Source organism: Pipistrellus kuhlii, unplaced genomic scaffold (genome assembly GCF_014108245.1).
Source record: "Pipistrellus kuhlii isolate mPipKuh1 unplaced genomic scaffold, mPipKuh1.p scaffold_m20_p_6, whole genome shotgun sequence".
NCBI lineage: Eukaryota > Metazoa > Chordata > Mammalia > Chiroptera > Vespertilionidae > Pipistrellus > Pipistrellus kuhlii.
The window spans coordinates 21,110,945-21,125,648 of NW_023425562.1; the positions used below are offsets into that span (position 1 = coordinate 21,110,945).

General features: G+C 47.8%; 2 protein-coding genes across 4 annotated transcripts; both read right to left on the bottom strand.

The window, feature by feature from the left end:
• Nucleotides 1-6,086: 6,086 nt before the first annotated feature.
• LOC118707522 (60S ribosomal protein L18-like) lies at nucleotides 6,087-12,066 on the bottom strand. Its single transcript, XM_036417929.2, has 2 exons — nucleotides 12,063-12,066; nucleotides 6,087-6,755 (listed from the first exon to the last, which is right to left on the bottom strand). The coding sequence occupies exon 2, from the start codon at nucleotides 6,720-6,722 to the stop codon at nucleotides 6,156-6,158; it is 567 nt and encodes a 188-aa protein (XP_036273822.1). The 5' UTR covers nucleotides 6,723-6,755; nucleotides 12,063-12,066; the 3' UTR covers nucleotides 6,087-6,155.
• On the bottom strand, nucleotides 8,169-13,980 carry FITM2 (fat storage inducing transmembrane protein 2). 3 transcript variants are annotated; one of them, XM_036417924.2, is made up of 2 exons: nucleotides 13,736-13,980; nucleotides 8,169-11,665 (listed from the first exon to the last, which is right to left on the bottom strand). In XM_036417924.2, exons 1-2 carry the CDS (start codon nucleotides 13,906-13,908, stop codon nucleotides 11,050-11,052), a joined length of 789 nt encoding a protein of 262 aa, XP_036273817.1. In that variant the 5' UTR covers nucleotides 13,909-13,980; the 3' UTR covers nucleotides 8,169-11,049. The 3 variants fall into 3 exon arrangements, with proteins under 3 accessions (XP_036273817.1, XP_045430613.1, XP_036273820.1); XM_045574657.1 differs by lacking the exon at nucleotides 13,736-13,980 and adding an exon at nucleotides 12,780-12,994; XM_036417927.2 differs by lacking the exon at nucleotides 13,736-13,980 and adding an exon at nucleotides 12,159-12,730.
• Nucleotides 13,981-14,704: the final 724 nt, after the last annotated feature.

Below are 14,704 nucleotides of genomic sequence, written 5' to 3' on the forward strand. Positions count from 1 at the left end.
GAAAAATGTGTTCAAATGCCCCAAGAGCGTTAAACCAGAAGTGTAATTTGTGGAACATAAGGCATAGTTTTATTTTATTAAAAAAATATAAGAATTTTTCCCACCAAGATGAAAGAAAAGAATAGCCAGGGCCAAGACAGGACAAGCACTTCTAACGCTGTCCACCCCTTGGCTCCTTAAACATCCACACAGACCCTCCCACTCATAACTGAACTCCACGCATGGACAATAACATCATGCTTAATCCTAACGGGACCAATGCTCTCCTGAAATGAGGATACAACTTCTCTCAAAGCCCCACCCGTCAGTAACATCACTCTGGATGATGTCAAGAGTCTCTTTTTGGTCCACCTCTAGTCCTAGAGGTCACCTATAGAGGCACACCTCAATATACTGTAATATGTAGATTAAAACATCAATTTAGCTATCACCAGTAATCTTTATATGCAATATATGCACATATATGACAAGCAGGAAAGAAAACACTCATAGTTGCTTCAGCTCTCATTTCTGTAATTGATCCTAAGGTCATTTTGATATTTATAATTTCTTTTTTCCCCACTCGCTATTCTTTTTTTGTTTGTTTGGTTTGATTTGCCCCCAGCCAGGACCTCATATTTGGGGTATTTTACTGGTGAAATGATTCAGACTTGGGCTATTGTCATCTTCTATTAATCTTTTACTGTTGGATGTGGAAGTATAACAGGGCCCCCAAAGAATCTTCTAGTTCCCATACAATCTTCCATGCCACCACTGTAGCAGCAATCCAATTTACTCTTGATGTTCAGACCAATCATGCCAGCCAGTAGCGTAACCTTTGATCTCTGAACACTTCTCATACCATAGCCATGCAATGGTATGAGAAACTCAAAATGGCTGAGTGGCAATCAATGTTTTCCCTAATAGAAACATTCCTTCCTTGATAACTATAATATCTAGCCAAATATCTAGTCCAAAGTTTTAGGGATAGAAAGTAACATTTTTTGTGAATGGGTTATTTTGTGCAATAGTGAAAGTAGTCCCTCCCATTTCCACCTCAGCATTGCTGGATCCGTTTTCTGCATGTGGAGAAATAGCACTATGGTTGGTACAAAGTATGTGATGTATCCTTTAGACAGCATCCCAACATTGCAGTGTCTCCCAGCTGGCCATCTCAGTTTTCTATAAGTCTGTTGCTTCTAGATAAGATCAGAAAATTCCATAGGTATAATCACACTGCTACATTTATTTTACTATAATGTCTCCTCTTTGGTCAGAAGCAATGTTGTATGGAATACCAAGACTGAAACCAAGTTTCCCTCTCTAAAATCAGTAATTTTTAAAAAATATATATATATTTTATTGAGTTTTTACAGAGAGGAAGGGGAAGGGATACAAAGCTAGAAACATAGATTAGAGAGAAACATCGATCAGCTGCCTCTTGCACACCCCCTACTGGGGATGTGCCCGCAACCAAGGTATATGCCCTTGACCGGAATCGAACCTGGGACCCTATCCACTGAGCCAAACCAGTTTCAGCAGTAATTTTTTTTAAAGTAACACTTCTCCCCAAATATTTTTATCCCTACCTAGTTGGTTGAATCTGCAGATGCAAAACCTGCAGATAGGGAGAGCCGACTGTATTGCTTGAAGTTCTGTTCACTGAAAAGATTTCCCTTCTCCAATGTTTTTCAGGGCCTTCCTATAGTGCTGCAACCACCCACTTCCAATTGGTTCCAGGCCTGAGCTTTTTCTTCCTCCATCAATTGATCCCAGGGTATTTGTTATGGGGCCTTAGGTATTGACTGAGGAAGCGGTGGCAATGTGGTAGGAATAGGTGACATTCTCACTTGATGAGAGAATGCTGTGATACATGTCTAGCTTTATAACTTGATGAATCAGATGACATCTAGTCCATGATGGGCAGCTCAGGTTACATAGTCAGTTGATGTCTCCTGGTCAGGTGTTAGGTCTCTATCACAGCTCAGTAGCAAGCCAGTCACTATACACTGAGTGGCCATATTATGACCTCTGAACGCATAATAATCTGGCCACTCAGTGTGTGTGTGTGTGTGTGTGTGTGTGTGTGTGTGTGTGTATAAAACATTAGAGGCCTGGGTGCATGAATTTGTGCATGGGTGGGATCCGGGCAGCCTGGCCAGGGGGAGGGGGCATGGGCGAGTGGCCGGCTTGCCTGCTGGTCCAGCTCCTGGTTGAGGAGACAACTTGCATATTAGCCTTTTATTATATAGAATATACACTGAGTGGCCAGATTATTGTGCATTCAGAGATCATAGATAATAATTTGGCCACTCAGGGTATTTTAAAGGAATAATTGTTATTTGTAGAAGAGGACATGACTTTGCTCTAAGTCCTAGAGATGGGCAGAGATTTTCCTATTAGGACTTGCTGGGGGCTGAAAAGGAAATGTAAACTGTAAATATCATAAACAACTTAAACACCATTGGATCGACTGGGTCATGTAGCTCAACTGGCCGAGCATCTTGCACTGTGGCCTAAATCTGCCTTGGGATCCATTCAAAATTGGCTGTCCTATGTATGGGTTACTCAGTAAATGGTTTGCAGCCGCACACAATTGCATGTACATTCCCTCCCAAACCCAAAGAGGGCTACCAGTTGTGCTTTTTTCTTGGGGATAGGAGCAGCAACTTGTCTTTTACTTGGAAGGGATAACCCGACGTTTCCTAACCTCCAGGTCCCTAGAAACTTTACCAAGCTGCCAGGCTTCTGAATGCCCATGGGGTTTACATACCACCCTCTGACATGCCTGGGTCTTCCTAAAGCATCTGGTGTACCTGCTATTTCCTGCTCACAGGTACAGCAAGATGTCATCAATGTGGTGGATCAGTGTGTTCTTAGAGGACATCAGAATAATCCAGACTAGCCGAAGCTGGTTTGGCTCAGTGGTAGAGTGTTGGTCTGCGGACTGAAAGGTCCCGGGTTCGATTCCGGTCAAGGGCATGTACCTTGGTTGCGGGCATATCCCCGGTAGGGGGTGTGCAAGAGGCAGCTGGTCGATGTTTCTCTCTCATCGACGTTTCTAGCTCTCTATCTCTCTCCCTTCCTCTCTGTAAAAAATCAATAAATATATTTAAAAAAAAAGAATAATCCAGACTAGATCAGTAGTTACCAACCTTTCGGACCTCACGGACCACCAGTGGTCTGTGGACACCGGCCGGCGACCGCTGGACTAGATGATGCCAGAGAACAGATAAGCTGACATGTACTGTAAGAAAGTGAGGACGTGCTGCTCACTGCTGCACATCCTGCCGAGTAGAGCTCAGGGCTTTTGGTGGCCCCCACTGATAGAATAACATTTTCCAGACCAGGAACTGAATGCAACGTGTCAAATCTACGCTGATTTGCTTTCATGTGGAAACCACATCTGAAAAAACTGTACCACCTGATGGAGTTACAGTGCCCAGGCTTTTGAGAGACTCATTAGGTAAAGATAAATCTCCTCCTCAATAATAAGTAGCCCTCAAAGATGCATGATATTTTAAAGCTCATAAAATATTTTCCCATCTATGATGTCAAAGACTAGTGAGGAAGAATTATCCCCCTTTCAGAGATGAGTAACAAGCCCAGAGAAGCTAAGTGACTTGCCTAAGACCACATGGCTGAGGAGTGGGTAGGCAGGATTTGGATGCAGTCTACTTGCTCAAGTCCAATGCCTCTAAAACTCCAGATGAGAGTCCATTTATACCCCCACCCACTCACCCCTGCCTCCGTCCCCAGCTGCACAGGGATACCTGGCAAACACAGCATGCTCAGCCAATGCAAGTAGAGGCAAGAAGCAATAAAAGGAGTGGTTGGGAAATGGGCCACAGCAGCGGTAGGACAAGGCCTGAGTAACTTTGCTCCAGTAAGCTAATCAAGGTGGCTCTCAGGCATCCCCACCTACTTACCTCCTGAGCACTCACACACATTCCCCAGGCAGCCAAAGCAGAGAAGACAGGAAGTCACAAGGCTCCATGATAAAGCTTCCAGATCAGTTCCCCCAAAACATGTAGCCTGGAAGCCAAGACCAGGCAGCCCTTGGGTTGCCTGTGAATAGACAGCACCTCAAAAGGGGGAGGGAGGAGAGGCAGAGGAAGGGGAGTAAGAGGGAGGATTGCTTTCCTTTGGCCAAAAGAACCCCATGGATACGACTGTCCTCTCCTGGAAAAATTGTCTCTTGCTCTCCCTCACGCTCTAGTTAATCTGGAAACCAGAATGCTGCCTTAGGGACTCGTTTCCCATGCTAGATCACTGGGACACGGCCTTCCCCATTCATTGACTACGTTTTAACTACCTCTGAGTGGACCAAAATGGGAACTAATGATTATAAAATATTGTGCATCTATGAGGGCTACTTATGGGGTTTCTCTGTCCTGATTTTAAAGTGGTTACAGTAATGAGGGCACATTAGGGACTTACTGTGCACTTGAAAGACATTTATATAGCACCCCATATATACTAGGTCCTGTGTTCTAAGCACTTTATAAGTATCAATTACTCCCATTTTACAGATGAGGAAACCAAGGCATAGATGTTAAGGAACTGCTGAAGGTGACACAGCCAGTGTGTATGGCAGAGCCAGAATTGGAACCCAGGCAGTCTGGCTTGAGTCCATGCCAACCTCGCCCACTCCTTTGCTTGTCTAAGAGCTTTGTGTAAATCATCTCTGCCTGAGCTGTGACAATGTTAGGGCAGTTTTGGGGGGGCACTCTGCTTTTGAGCCCAGCACCCTGTTTGGAGTTGTTCATTTTATTGTCTGTGCCCAACTAGTGTGTAAACCCCCTGAAAACACCATGGCTCTTCGAATGCATGCGGTGCCCAGCACAGTGCCTGGTTTACTTGAAGCTCCTCAATGATTGGGGCAGTGAATGTTGAAAGAGGTGAGGCACTATCACCTCATTTACAGAGGCTCGAAGACATTAACTGGTTTAAGGGCACACAGCTGTACATTACAGTCAGCACAAAACCAAGTCTTCCAGCCACCAAATTCCACACTAAATAGAACATTTATTCTTTATAATGACTGCATTATATTGCTAATACAGAGCTACCATAATTTATTTAACTGATTGCATTGGAGCTGACAACTTTTCACGGTAACAGAGCTGCATAAAATCTTTGTACTTATCTTTGTCCACTTCTACAAGCATTTCCATAGCCCAAACCCTAGACCACATGTGTCAAACACAAGGCCCGCGGGCCAAATCCGTCCCGCCAGGCCTTGCAATGTGGCCCGCACCGCGCTGTCATCACTGCACTCCGCTGCGTTTCCATCACAATGACAGTTTATGACTGTTCAGTAAACCATTCGGCCCGCGATTTAGGCTGGATTTTAGATTTTGGCCCCTTCTCTGATTGAGTTTGACACCCCTACCCTAGACTGAAGGATGATAGGTTCCCCTCCTCTTGGGGAACGGTCTGCACAATTCAAGTTTGGATACTACTAGGTTACCATTTAAACAGGTTGTACCAGTTTACCACCACACCCCAGTAGGGGTGTCGAACTCAATCAGAGAAGGGGCCAAAATCTAAAATCCAGCCTAAATCGCGGGCCGAATGGTTTACTGAACAGTCATAAACTGTCATTGTGATGGAAACGCAGCGGAGTGCAGTGATGACAGCGCGGTGCGGGCCACATTGCAAGGCCTGGCGGGACGGATTTGGCCCGCGGGCCTTGTGTTTGACACATGTGCCTCAAGGTATAAGAACATCTGTTTTCTGCGCTGGTGTTCAACTTTAAGAGGACAATTTCTGAAGATGACTATACTGCACAGGGTTTCTCTTAACAGAAACTACCTCCTCCTTAATAGCTATGAAAAATGGTTTTATTTTGGAGACTTTTTTTTTTTTAAATATATTTTATTGATTTTGTACAGAGAGGAAGGGAGAGAGATAGAGAGTTAGAAACATCGATGAGAGAGAGTCATCGATCAGTTGCCTCTTGCACACCCCCTACTGGGGATATATGCCCGCAACCAAGGTACATGCCCTTGACCGGAATCGAACCCGGGTCCCTTCAGTCCCCAAGCCGACGCTCTATCCATTGAGCTAAACCGGTCCCAGCTATTTTGGAGACTTTTTTATTTTTTTATTTTTTTATTTTTTTTTTTTTTTCAGCGTCCAAAACCTCTTTAATAACATGACAGGATTCAGGGTTAGTTTTTGTAGCCGCGGCTGGCCCGGCGGCCTCTTGCACGCTCGAACTTCCGGCCCTTGGATCGCACGTAGGGTTTGGTGTGGCTGTGGGGGGTTCCGGGGGCCTTGCCGAAATGCCTGTACACCTCGCGGCCCTTGCGAGGACCAGAAAGCAGGACAGTGCCACAGCCCTTGGGGGAGTCCAGGGCCAGCTGGTCGAAGGTGAGAATCTTGCCCCCAGCCTTGAGGATGCGGCTCCGGGCACGGCTGCTCCCGCGAAGGGCACACACCTTCAGTTTGGGCACCTCCTGGATTCTCACGTCATCAGTGATAGTCCCTACGACCACGGCGGTCTTGCCCTCACGGCCAGGAAGCTTCATCTTGCGGATCATCCGGGAAAGGGACAGCGGCGGCCGGTTGGTGCGACTCATGAACAACCTCTTGAGCACCACTTGGTTGAAAGTGGAGTTGGTTCTTCTGGCCAGGAACCTGTACAGCTTGACCAGCAGCCTCAGGTAGATGTCCTGGCTCTTGGGCTCCTTGCGCCGGACCTTGCGGTCTTTGTTGTGCCGGATGTCGACTCCCATGATGGCGCCTCCTGCTCCACCAGGTCCGGAAAACTTGGAGACTTTTTAAAAAGACTTCTGTAGTTCACCCCTCTGGGAACTAGGATCAGCTTCCCACATCCAGAAACCCTATATGAACCCATGCAAAGGTCTGAACTACAACAGGCTGCCAACGCAGAGAAAGTGGGGGGCGGGGGGTGGGGGGAGAGACTGTGATAAGTGCATCCAGAGGGCCGCTCCTTCATCACTCACCCAGCTGCCACCTCAGCTCCGAGAGGGAGTTTCTTTTCATGTTCTTTCCTAAAATAAAAGTCATAACCAGCTTGGAAGAACTTGTCATCAAACAGCACAGAGAAACAGAAGAGAGTAGGAGAGTTGGTGAGGTTATTCAATCCACTACCATCATTTATCAGCCACGGAAAGTGAGACCCAGAGATGCTGAGTCACTGATTCAAGGTCACACAGAAAATCAGAAAAAGCAATGGTGAGACCTGGCTCAAACAGTCCTGTCAGTCTGCCTTTCTTCCATCTCCGTTGCTTTTGAAAATGATGGGAGAGTTAGGTTTCTTGAGTAGGGCCATCTGAATAAAAATTATGGCAGCATAGCTATGTGTCCTTAGGCATGGTGTTCTTAACTTCCTTGGATGCCCTTCTCTGCCTAACTGCTTGATCTCCTCCTCATCCTTCAAGGCCCAAAAGAATTGTTAGACTCTGTGAATACATTCCCTCATTTCCTAGCGCAGCTGGTTGTCCATTGCTTTCTATTCCCATACCTTGACCTTAACCAGCACTCAGACACTTTATGGTGAAAATTCCTCGAAGGTATAGGTGTGCCAAATTTACCTTTGCAATCCCAGCACACACCTTAGGCTCCAAAGGGACTGACTTTGGACTACAAGGTCCAAGAGAGGGGGAACCTATCATCCTTCCCAGCTCCTGGCTCACAGTATGAACTCAAGAAGGGTTCATTGCTACTGAAAGAATTTGGAGAGGAATGTTGCTGTGTGAGGAGATTCTAATCCTGGAGCCATTGAGCTTTCGCAGACACTACCTGGGGTTGCCCAAGTAGGTCATGCTGGCAAATGAGTGGGCCCTAAAAGGCACAAATAGCCTTCACCTGCATCTAGGTCTCCAGGGCTCTGAGGCACTTTCAAAGATGACCTCATTTGAGTGAACTTTGTAAATGCTCTTTGGTGTTATTTCCATGAGGCTTACCTCTTCTCCTGCCAAGAATATGATCCAGAGGCCAGGACTCCAAGACACAGATATGGTGGAGGGAGGGAGTAAATCAAGCTAAATATATGACTGAACACATATTTAGTTTACAGGACTTAGGAGAGAAAAAAAATAAAATTAACTACAGCCATATATACAAAGAATTAATGCTACTTTCATAAAGTGAGCTGAGCAGTACGGATTGCAGACTTCCTTAAATGTATTAGAAAGGAGCACACAGAAGCTGGAATATGGTATTTCATTATCTCCTGTTTACTTAATTTGCTTGTTTACACATAGGACCTGTGTGTATATAACAGTGGCAAGAGTCATTCTCTAAATACAATCTGGTACTCAGACTATGACAGATGCACATGGAAAACGGGGCGTCAGGGAATGAACCTCCATGTGGAGAGGCACGACCAGCATGGCAGTATTCTGGGATCACAGATGCCCTCAAAAGCCTCTTGTTCAGCGCCTGGGGACAGCACACTTTTCAAAAGACAATGAAGCTTATTTCAACAAGGAGACACAGACCCCCAAATGCCATTCAAAAGATGTTAGTTTCCCTGCATTCTCTGGAGGAGCCAAAAAGTTTGAAACGGCTTAATCAAGAAAAAGGGGTAGGGGACCATACATGCGCTGGGCATTTTACACGCATCATGTCCCTGAGTCCTAACAGTGTCACCTCTGTATTACACGAGGAAAATGAGGCTTGCCCGCGGTCAGATGGCTCTCAGCAGTGATGTCAAGAGTTGAACCCACATCTCATTGGCTTACACCCAAACTCAGCTGCACCAAAGTGTCTCACATAGGGACAGAAGGCACGCTCCCAAGACAAAGGCAAGGGTGCTAAGAATGATCAGGAAGCAGTGGAAGACTAATCGATGTACAAGGCTCCGTAATGGATACTTTCTGCAGAGGTTTTTTTTTTTTTTTCCCCTCCTGCAGAATTATTTAATGCTGAGCTTAAATCAGATCCAGACGAGAAAAATGTCTAGAGATTTAAGTGTGACAAATGAACTTCTGGAGTCACCTTGTGCCTGTTGCCTTTTGGTGCTGAACATGAAACTTTGGAGAGATTTCAATCCCTTCCACAAGTTCCTGCTACCTACTCCACCCCCACTTCCACCCCACTCCCACTCCACAGAGCAAAACTAATCTCCTGGGGCCACTGCCCTTTTCCAATGCTCCCAAGCACCAGGGTGACACCTCCAAATTTCATTGCCAGCGTTTCTGTTACCTTCTTCGGGTACAAAGTAACACACTTCACTTTTTTTTTTTTTTATATAATACATTTTTTTAAATTGGTTTCAGAGAGGAAAGGAGAGGGAGAGATAGACACATCAATGGTGAGAGAGAATCATCAAACAGCTGCCTCTTACAAATACCACACTGAGGATCAAGATGGCAACTCGGGCATGTGCCCTGATGGGAAATCAAACCCTGACCTCCGGGTTCATAGGTTGATGCTCAACCACTGAGCCACACCAGCCCCGGGCCACCTCACATTTTGATTGATACAAGGTAACTTGCAGCTCAACTGGGTACACAGGGGATACAAACTTCATATTGTAAATATATCCTGTATGAAACATGATTTACCCCTGAAGGTTTTCCAGAGCGCAAGCTCCTAACAACCTCAGCCTGAGTTAAGCCAGAGAGTGCAGTGCTCATCTGTATGCTATTAACTGGGGGGTCATGGGGGCGTCAAAGAAGCTTCAAAGGATTATCCAATATGCAAGGGGTTCTGTTTGAAAGGCTTAAGGAGACAGCCTGAGGGAGGGGAAGGGGGTGTCTTATCACAGAGCATATAACTGTGCCTTTGTGAGGCGGAGGTGACAGGATTTCTAATCCTTCCCAGCATTCTCACGGTCAGGACCACAGAACCACAGGGCGGGAAATTGAGAAGGGCTGCAAAGGGGACAGAAAAGGTGGTTTCAAGACCAAGAGAAGAGGTTTGGTTTGCCTTTGATGGTGGTACAGATAAGAGGAGGGTGGAACCAAAGTCATGCCACCATTTGATAAGGACACCTGTGCAAACAGCTTAGTGTCTTGCCATCAAAGGCAATGGAGAACATTCTCCTTCACTTCTGACTTATCATAATCATATCCAAAAGGGAAAAATGCCTCAGGCCACAGCTAATGATCAACATACACATGACTCTGAAGCACAGGTCAGTTTATACCAATGACATGTGGTCAGGAAAGTTTCAGTGCAATTGCGCATTTTGTAAAATTACTCTGACTTGGCTTAAAATTGATCAAGTTGTTATTAAAATGTCTACTTCCTGATTTTATTCTTAACAGGAAAAGAGCCTCACAGGTGGAATTTAATACCATAAGCCAAGAGTTTGGTTTATAAAAAGCTAGTGTTCTAAAAACAACCCCCTCGAAGCAATTTACACACATGTGCCAAAGTGCAGCAGTGGAGTTGTGAGTTATTTTCAGTTTTGTCAACAAAGAACAAATGCACAGTTGTTATCAAAAACTATAAAGCATTCACTCAAAATATACGAAAGAAACCTTAGCCTTATTGACACCAATATATGTAGCAGATAACATGATGGAAAATGATCACTGTTCATCCAATATTCACTAGGAGAGGCACTCCAGTTTAAGTGTTTTGATAGCTAATCATAAGCCAGTTGTAATAGTTAACAGCCCACAGATGAAACAAATACTAAAACCATTGTCTTTCAGGCAACAGTTGGTTATTTTGTCCCGAGAGAAATATTGTTAAATAACAGCATCAACCGTCACCAAAACAAAAGGAAACTAGAATCAGGGAGAGAACAAAGGCGGCAGAGGAGTCCTGAGATGCTGGCCTCCCCTTCAGCCACACAAAGGCGGCTTTCCTGATTCTGCACTCTCCCTGAGCCTAAGTGCCCTCTAGGGACAAAACGGACAGTCCAGATTAAGGTCAAGTCTTGCCAGGGACAAAAAGTGCCTAACGGGAAATGGCGGTGCTTGGGACACACAGTGACGTCGCCAGTCACTCCCCAGACTCCGCCATCACCCACCAAAACTGCCTGGTAAGCTTCCTCTCTGACGTAGGATCAATAATTTAGTCAAATAATTAAGAAAAATATATTACCCATTGTCCTGCTGTCACTCCTTTTGTTTCTTTTTTTTATTTCTTATGACTGTCTTGCTTCAAATTCAAACTAGAGGTCTGGGGAGGAAGTCCTGGGGAAAAAGATTTCAGATACCAACACCCGTAGGTGCCATACCAGCCCAGCAAACCGAACAGGGTGCCAAACACTTTCTGGGACAGGTTGTGGAAATAAACGGCAGTGCACAGGAACATCCACACCCAAATGAAGGTCAGGAAGCCCAGGGCGACCACCAGGGTGGTGATGGTGGTGTGGAGGCAGTGGTTTCGGTCCGTCTTCACCTCGTGCAGCACAGCCATCTCCTCCACAATCATGAGGGCACAGAAGGTCAGCAAGAAGGAGTGGCCTGAGATGTCAAAGCCATACCAAAAGCCCCCTTCCCGGTGGCACTGCTGCTTATCCTGGGGCTCCTTTCTGATCCCTTCCAGGGCGGGGGACTGGTAGCAGCTGCCCGTGTAGTGTTCAACGCTGGAGAAGATGACTGTGCAGACGTACCAGATGGCCGTGCCCACAAGCAGGGTGCTCAACCGCCGCAGGACCACGCCAGCCTTGCCTGTCAGGTGGTAGTTGGTGAGGGCAATGAAAGGCAGGAGGAGACAGACGGTCCAGCCCCAGGCCACTTTGACAAAATACCTGGCAGAGGAGGGAGAGTGGAGGTGAAGAGAGGGCACAGTGGTAGAGAGGAAACAATGTCACAACCCAGGTCTCTAGACTCTCAAGGGAGGGAACATGAGAAAAGTTGATAAAAGCTGCAGATGACAACTTACTAAATACTTTAAGTGTTTTAACTACTTAGCCCTTAGCAACTGTATATGATAAGGGACTGTTATTATCCTCATTTACAGACAAGAAAACTGATTCTGCACTGTGGCTGTGCTGCATGAGGAGACTGGCCTGAAGTGGAGATCACAAGTCTTAGAGCTGGGTCTGTGATCTTAAGCACTATGCTACCTGTTCAGGAAAGTAATCATAGTTGAGCACCTGCCATATGCTAAGAGCTTTCACCTACCTTCACTTTCCCATAGAACACGCACACTCCCTGGAGGAAGGAATCATTTTCCCCATTTTATAGAGAAAGAATCTGAGACTCAGAGAAGTTGAAAAACTCGCCCTGGGTCATACTTACACAACCCACAAGCACAGACGAAGCCAAGGTCTGGCCGTCCCAGAGCTCATGCTTTTTTACACCAGGGTTCCCTCCTGTGCAGCAGAAAAGGATCTCGGAAAAGAGCATGACGTCACACTAGAAGATCCAGACTCAAATCCTGACTCTACTTACCTTATCGCCGTACTTCTCTAGGCCTGTCTCCTCAGGTGTCAAACAGAGCTGAGGGAACCCAGTGATATTTTTAAATCCCTTTCTGAGCCAATGATTCACTGGTTCCTTTCCATGAGTTAGCACAGAAGCTTGGTACAAAATGCCAGAACCCATGGCTACTGGCAAACAACAGGGGCTTGTCTGCCAGGCTGCGTGGCTCCCCACTCACCCAGGCCAGATAAAGCAGCAGTTGCCTCATCTGCCTCCCCTGTGCTGTCAAAGGGGCTGGCCTGGGGACCAGCAGCAACAGGCAGGAGACTTGGGGCGACCACCACTCTCATAATCTATTCTTAGTCCAGCCTCCACTGGACTAAGTGAGTGGGTGAGGAAGGAAGGTAGCCAAGGACAGGACTACCCTTTCCTGGGTTCCAAAGGTTCCTAAGACACCACCCCAGGGCCTATCCTAAATGTTTTCCCTGACACTAATACAGAACTTGCCAGAGCAAACACCTGTCAGGCATCTGGCAAAACTGCTCGGGACAGAGGCCGGGATTTGAAGTAGGTAACTGAAGTTGGGTTGATTTAGAGAGATGCTGCTGACACTGTAATTCTAAAGAATCTAGGGCCACAGCAAGGAAGAAATGTCATCGTTCAGAGTTTACCTACTGCAGTAGTGTTTTTGTGCAACAGTCAGAGGAGAAAGAAAGAAAAAGAAAGAGAGAAGAGAAGAGAAGAGAAGAGAAGAGAAGAGAAGAGAAGAGAAGAGAAGAGAAGAGAAGAGAAGAGAAGGGAAGAGAAGAGAAGAGAAGGAAAAGGAGTGAGTGGGTGCAGTTAAGGCGGTATTGCAAAGAGCCCAGCTGGATTGCTTTCCTGGGTCCCTGCCATGAACTTTGAGTGGTTGGGAAAGTCCAAGGAGATCTGGGGAAAGGGCATAGCCTGGAGGGTTCCACTCCTCCGAGGTTATCTCGCAGTGCGGGCCCCGTCCTAGGCTGGGACAAGGCTCCCAAAGCGAAAGGGGGACAGCTCTGTCACAGGTGGTGATGGAACTGTCATAAGATCTGGGGGGTTGGGGTTAGGGTGGAGGCATGGGGATTGACACCGGCAGGCTGCAGGGAGGGGGGCATCGCCCCCAGGATAGGGGCCAACTCCTGACTCCCGGGGAGGTGGGGGAGCAGAGACGTAGGCTGGCTCACCCCGCTCCCCGCCCTGCGCTCCTACACACAGTCACACCCCACCCTGCTCGTCACCTGCCCAGGCTGTCCCGTTTGCGTGTGCACACCGAACTGCTAGCGACACTAGCTATGCCGGGGTCCCTCGGCCGCGACACGCGTGCAGATGCTGCCCTTCCACCGACTCGTCCGTCAGAGCAGCTGGCCCCCAGCTCTGGACGAGGCGACCGCCGGCCGGCTATGGCGGGGGCAGGAGAGGACCCGGGGCGCACTCACACGTTGAGGACGTTGCGCTTGTTGCTGAGGTAGCTCTCGGGCAGCGGGGAGAGCTCCTTGAGAAGGGAGCCCGCCAGCATGGAGGCCGCCAGCGCCCAGGGCAGGTAGCGCCGCACGGCCCCCCGCACCAGCGTCCCCCGGAGGAACCACGCACAGCGCTCTAAGTGCTCCATGCCGGACCTCGTCGGCCACCGTCCGCCGCCCTGTGTGCGCTCTCGGCCACCGTCGCGCCCTAGGCCCAGTCCGGAACGCCTCCTCCCTCGGGCGCATGCGCGCACAACCCGCGGGCCCCGCCCCCCGAGGAACGCGTGCGCCAGCGCTGCTCCCCGTGTCGGCCGCCGGGGGCCTCTGTCCCCGAACGCAAGGCTCTGCGCCTCTCGCTTCCCTCAGGCCTGCTACAGGCCACCCGCTCCGCCTGTAGCAGGTTCGAACCTCGGCCTCCGCGTCTTGCGCTGGTCTGGGGAAAAGGCGCCCGTGGGGGTGTTTGCTGGAGGTGGGGAGAGCAAATAGAGCCTTGTAGGCGCTAGAACGGTGATCACAGCATGGCCGAGTCTCTCCTGGAGGCGCGAGACGCCTCCTCCACCCGAGCCTTCTGTAACATGGTGAGACAAGGGCCGACCCATCCTTCCCAAAAGTGAGCTTATGAACTCGAGGTCCGATATGGTGATCCCCCTATTGGGACCTGAGATCAAATCCCATTAGAAAATAAACGTGTTTTAAAGCAGCTATGGAGTTTAAACTATTCAATTTATTTTCACTTTCAAAACACTTAATTTTTGTTGAGTGAAAATGCCGGTTAGGGGCCTGTTGCGGAGATCAGATTGAGGGTATTGGAAACTCGGCCCTCAGTTTATCACAGAACTATGTCCTCTGTCTGCCGGGCATGGCTGGTGTCTAAGTCAGTGTTTCCCAAACTGCGGTCATACCTTTGCTGCTGTGTCAGTTTCCTGGGGCGGCCATAACACATCA

Coding starts and splice junctions, on each gene's coding strand:
- LOC118707522 (XM_036417929.2), bottom strand. CDS start 6,722: ATGGGAGTCGACATCCGGCACAACAAAGACCGCAAGGTCCGGCGCAAG.
- FITM2 (XM_036417924.2), bottom strand. CDS start 13,908: ATGGAGCACTTAGAGCGCTGTGCGTGGTTCCTCCGGGGGACGCTGGTG. Junction 11,666..13,735: donor AAGCGCAACGTCCTCAACGT/GTGAGTGCGCCC, acceptor CTCCTCTGCCAG/GTATTTTGTCAAAGTGGCCT.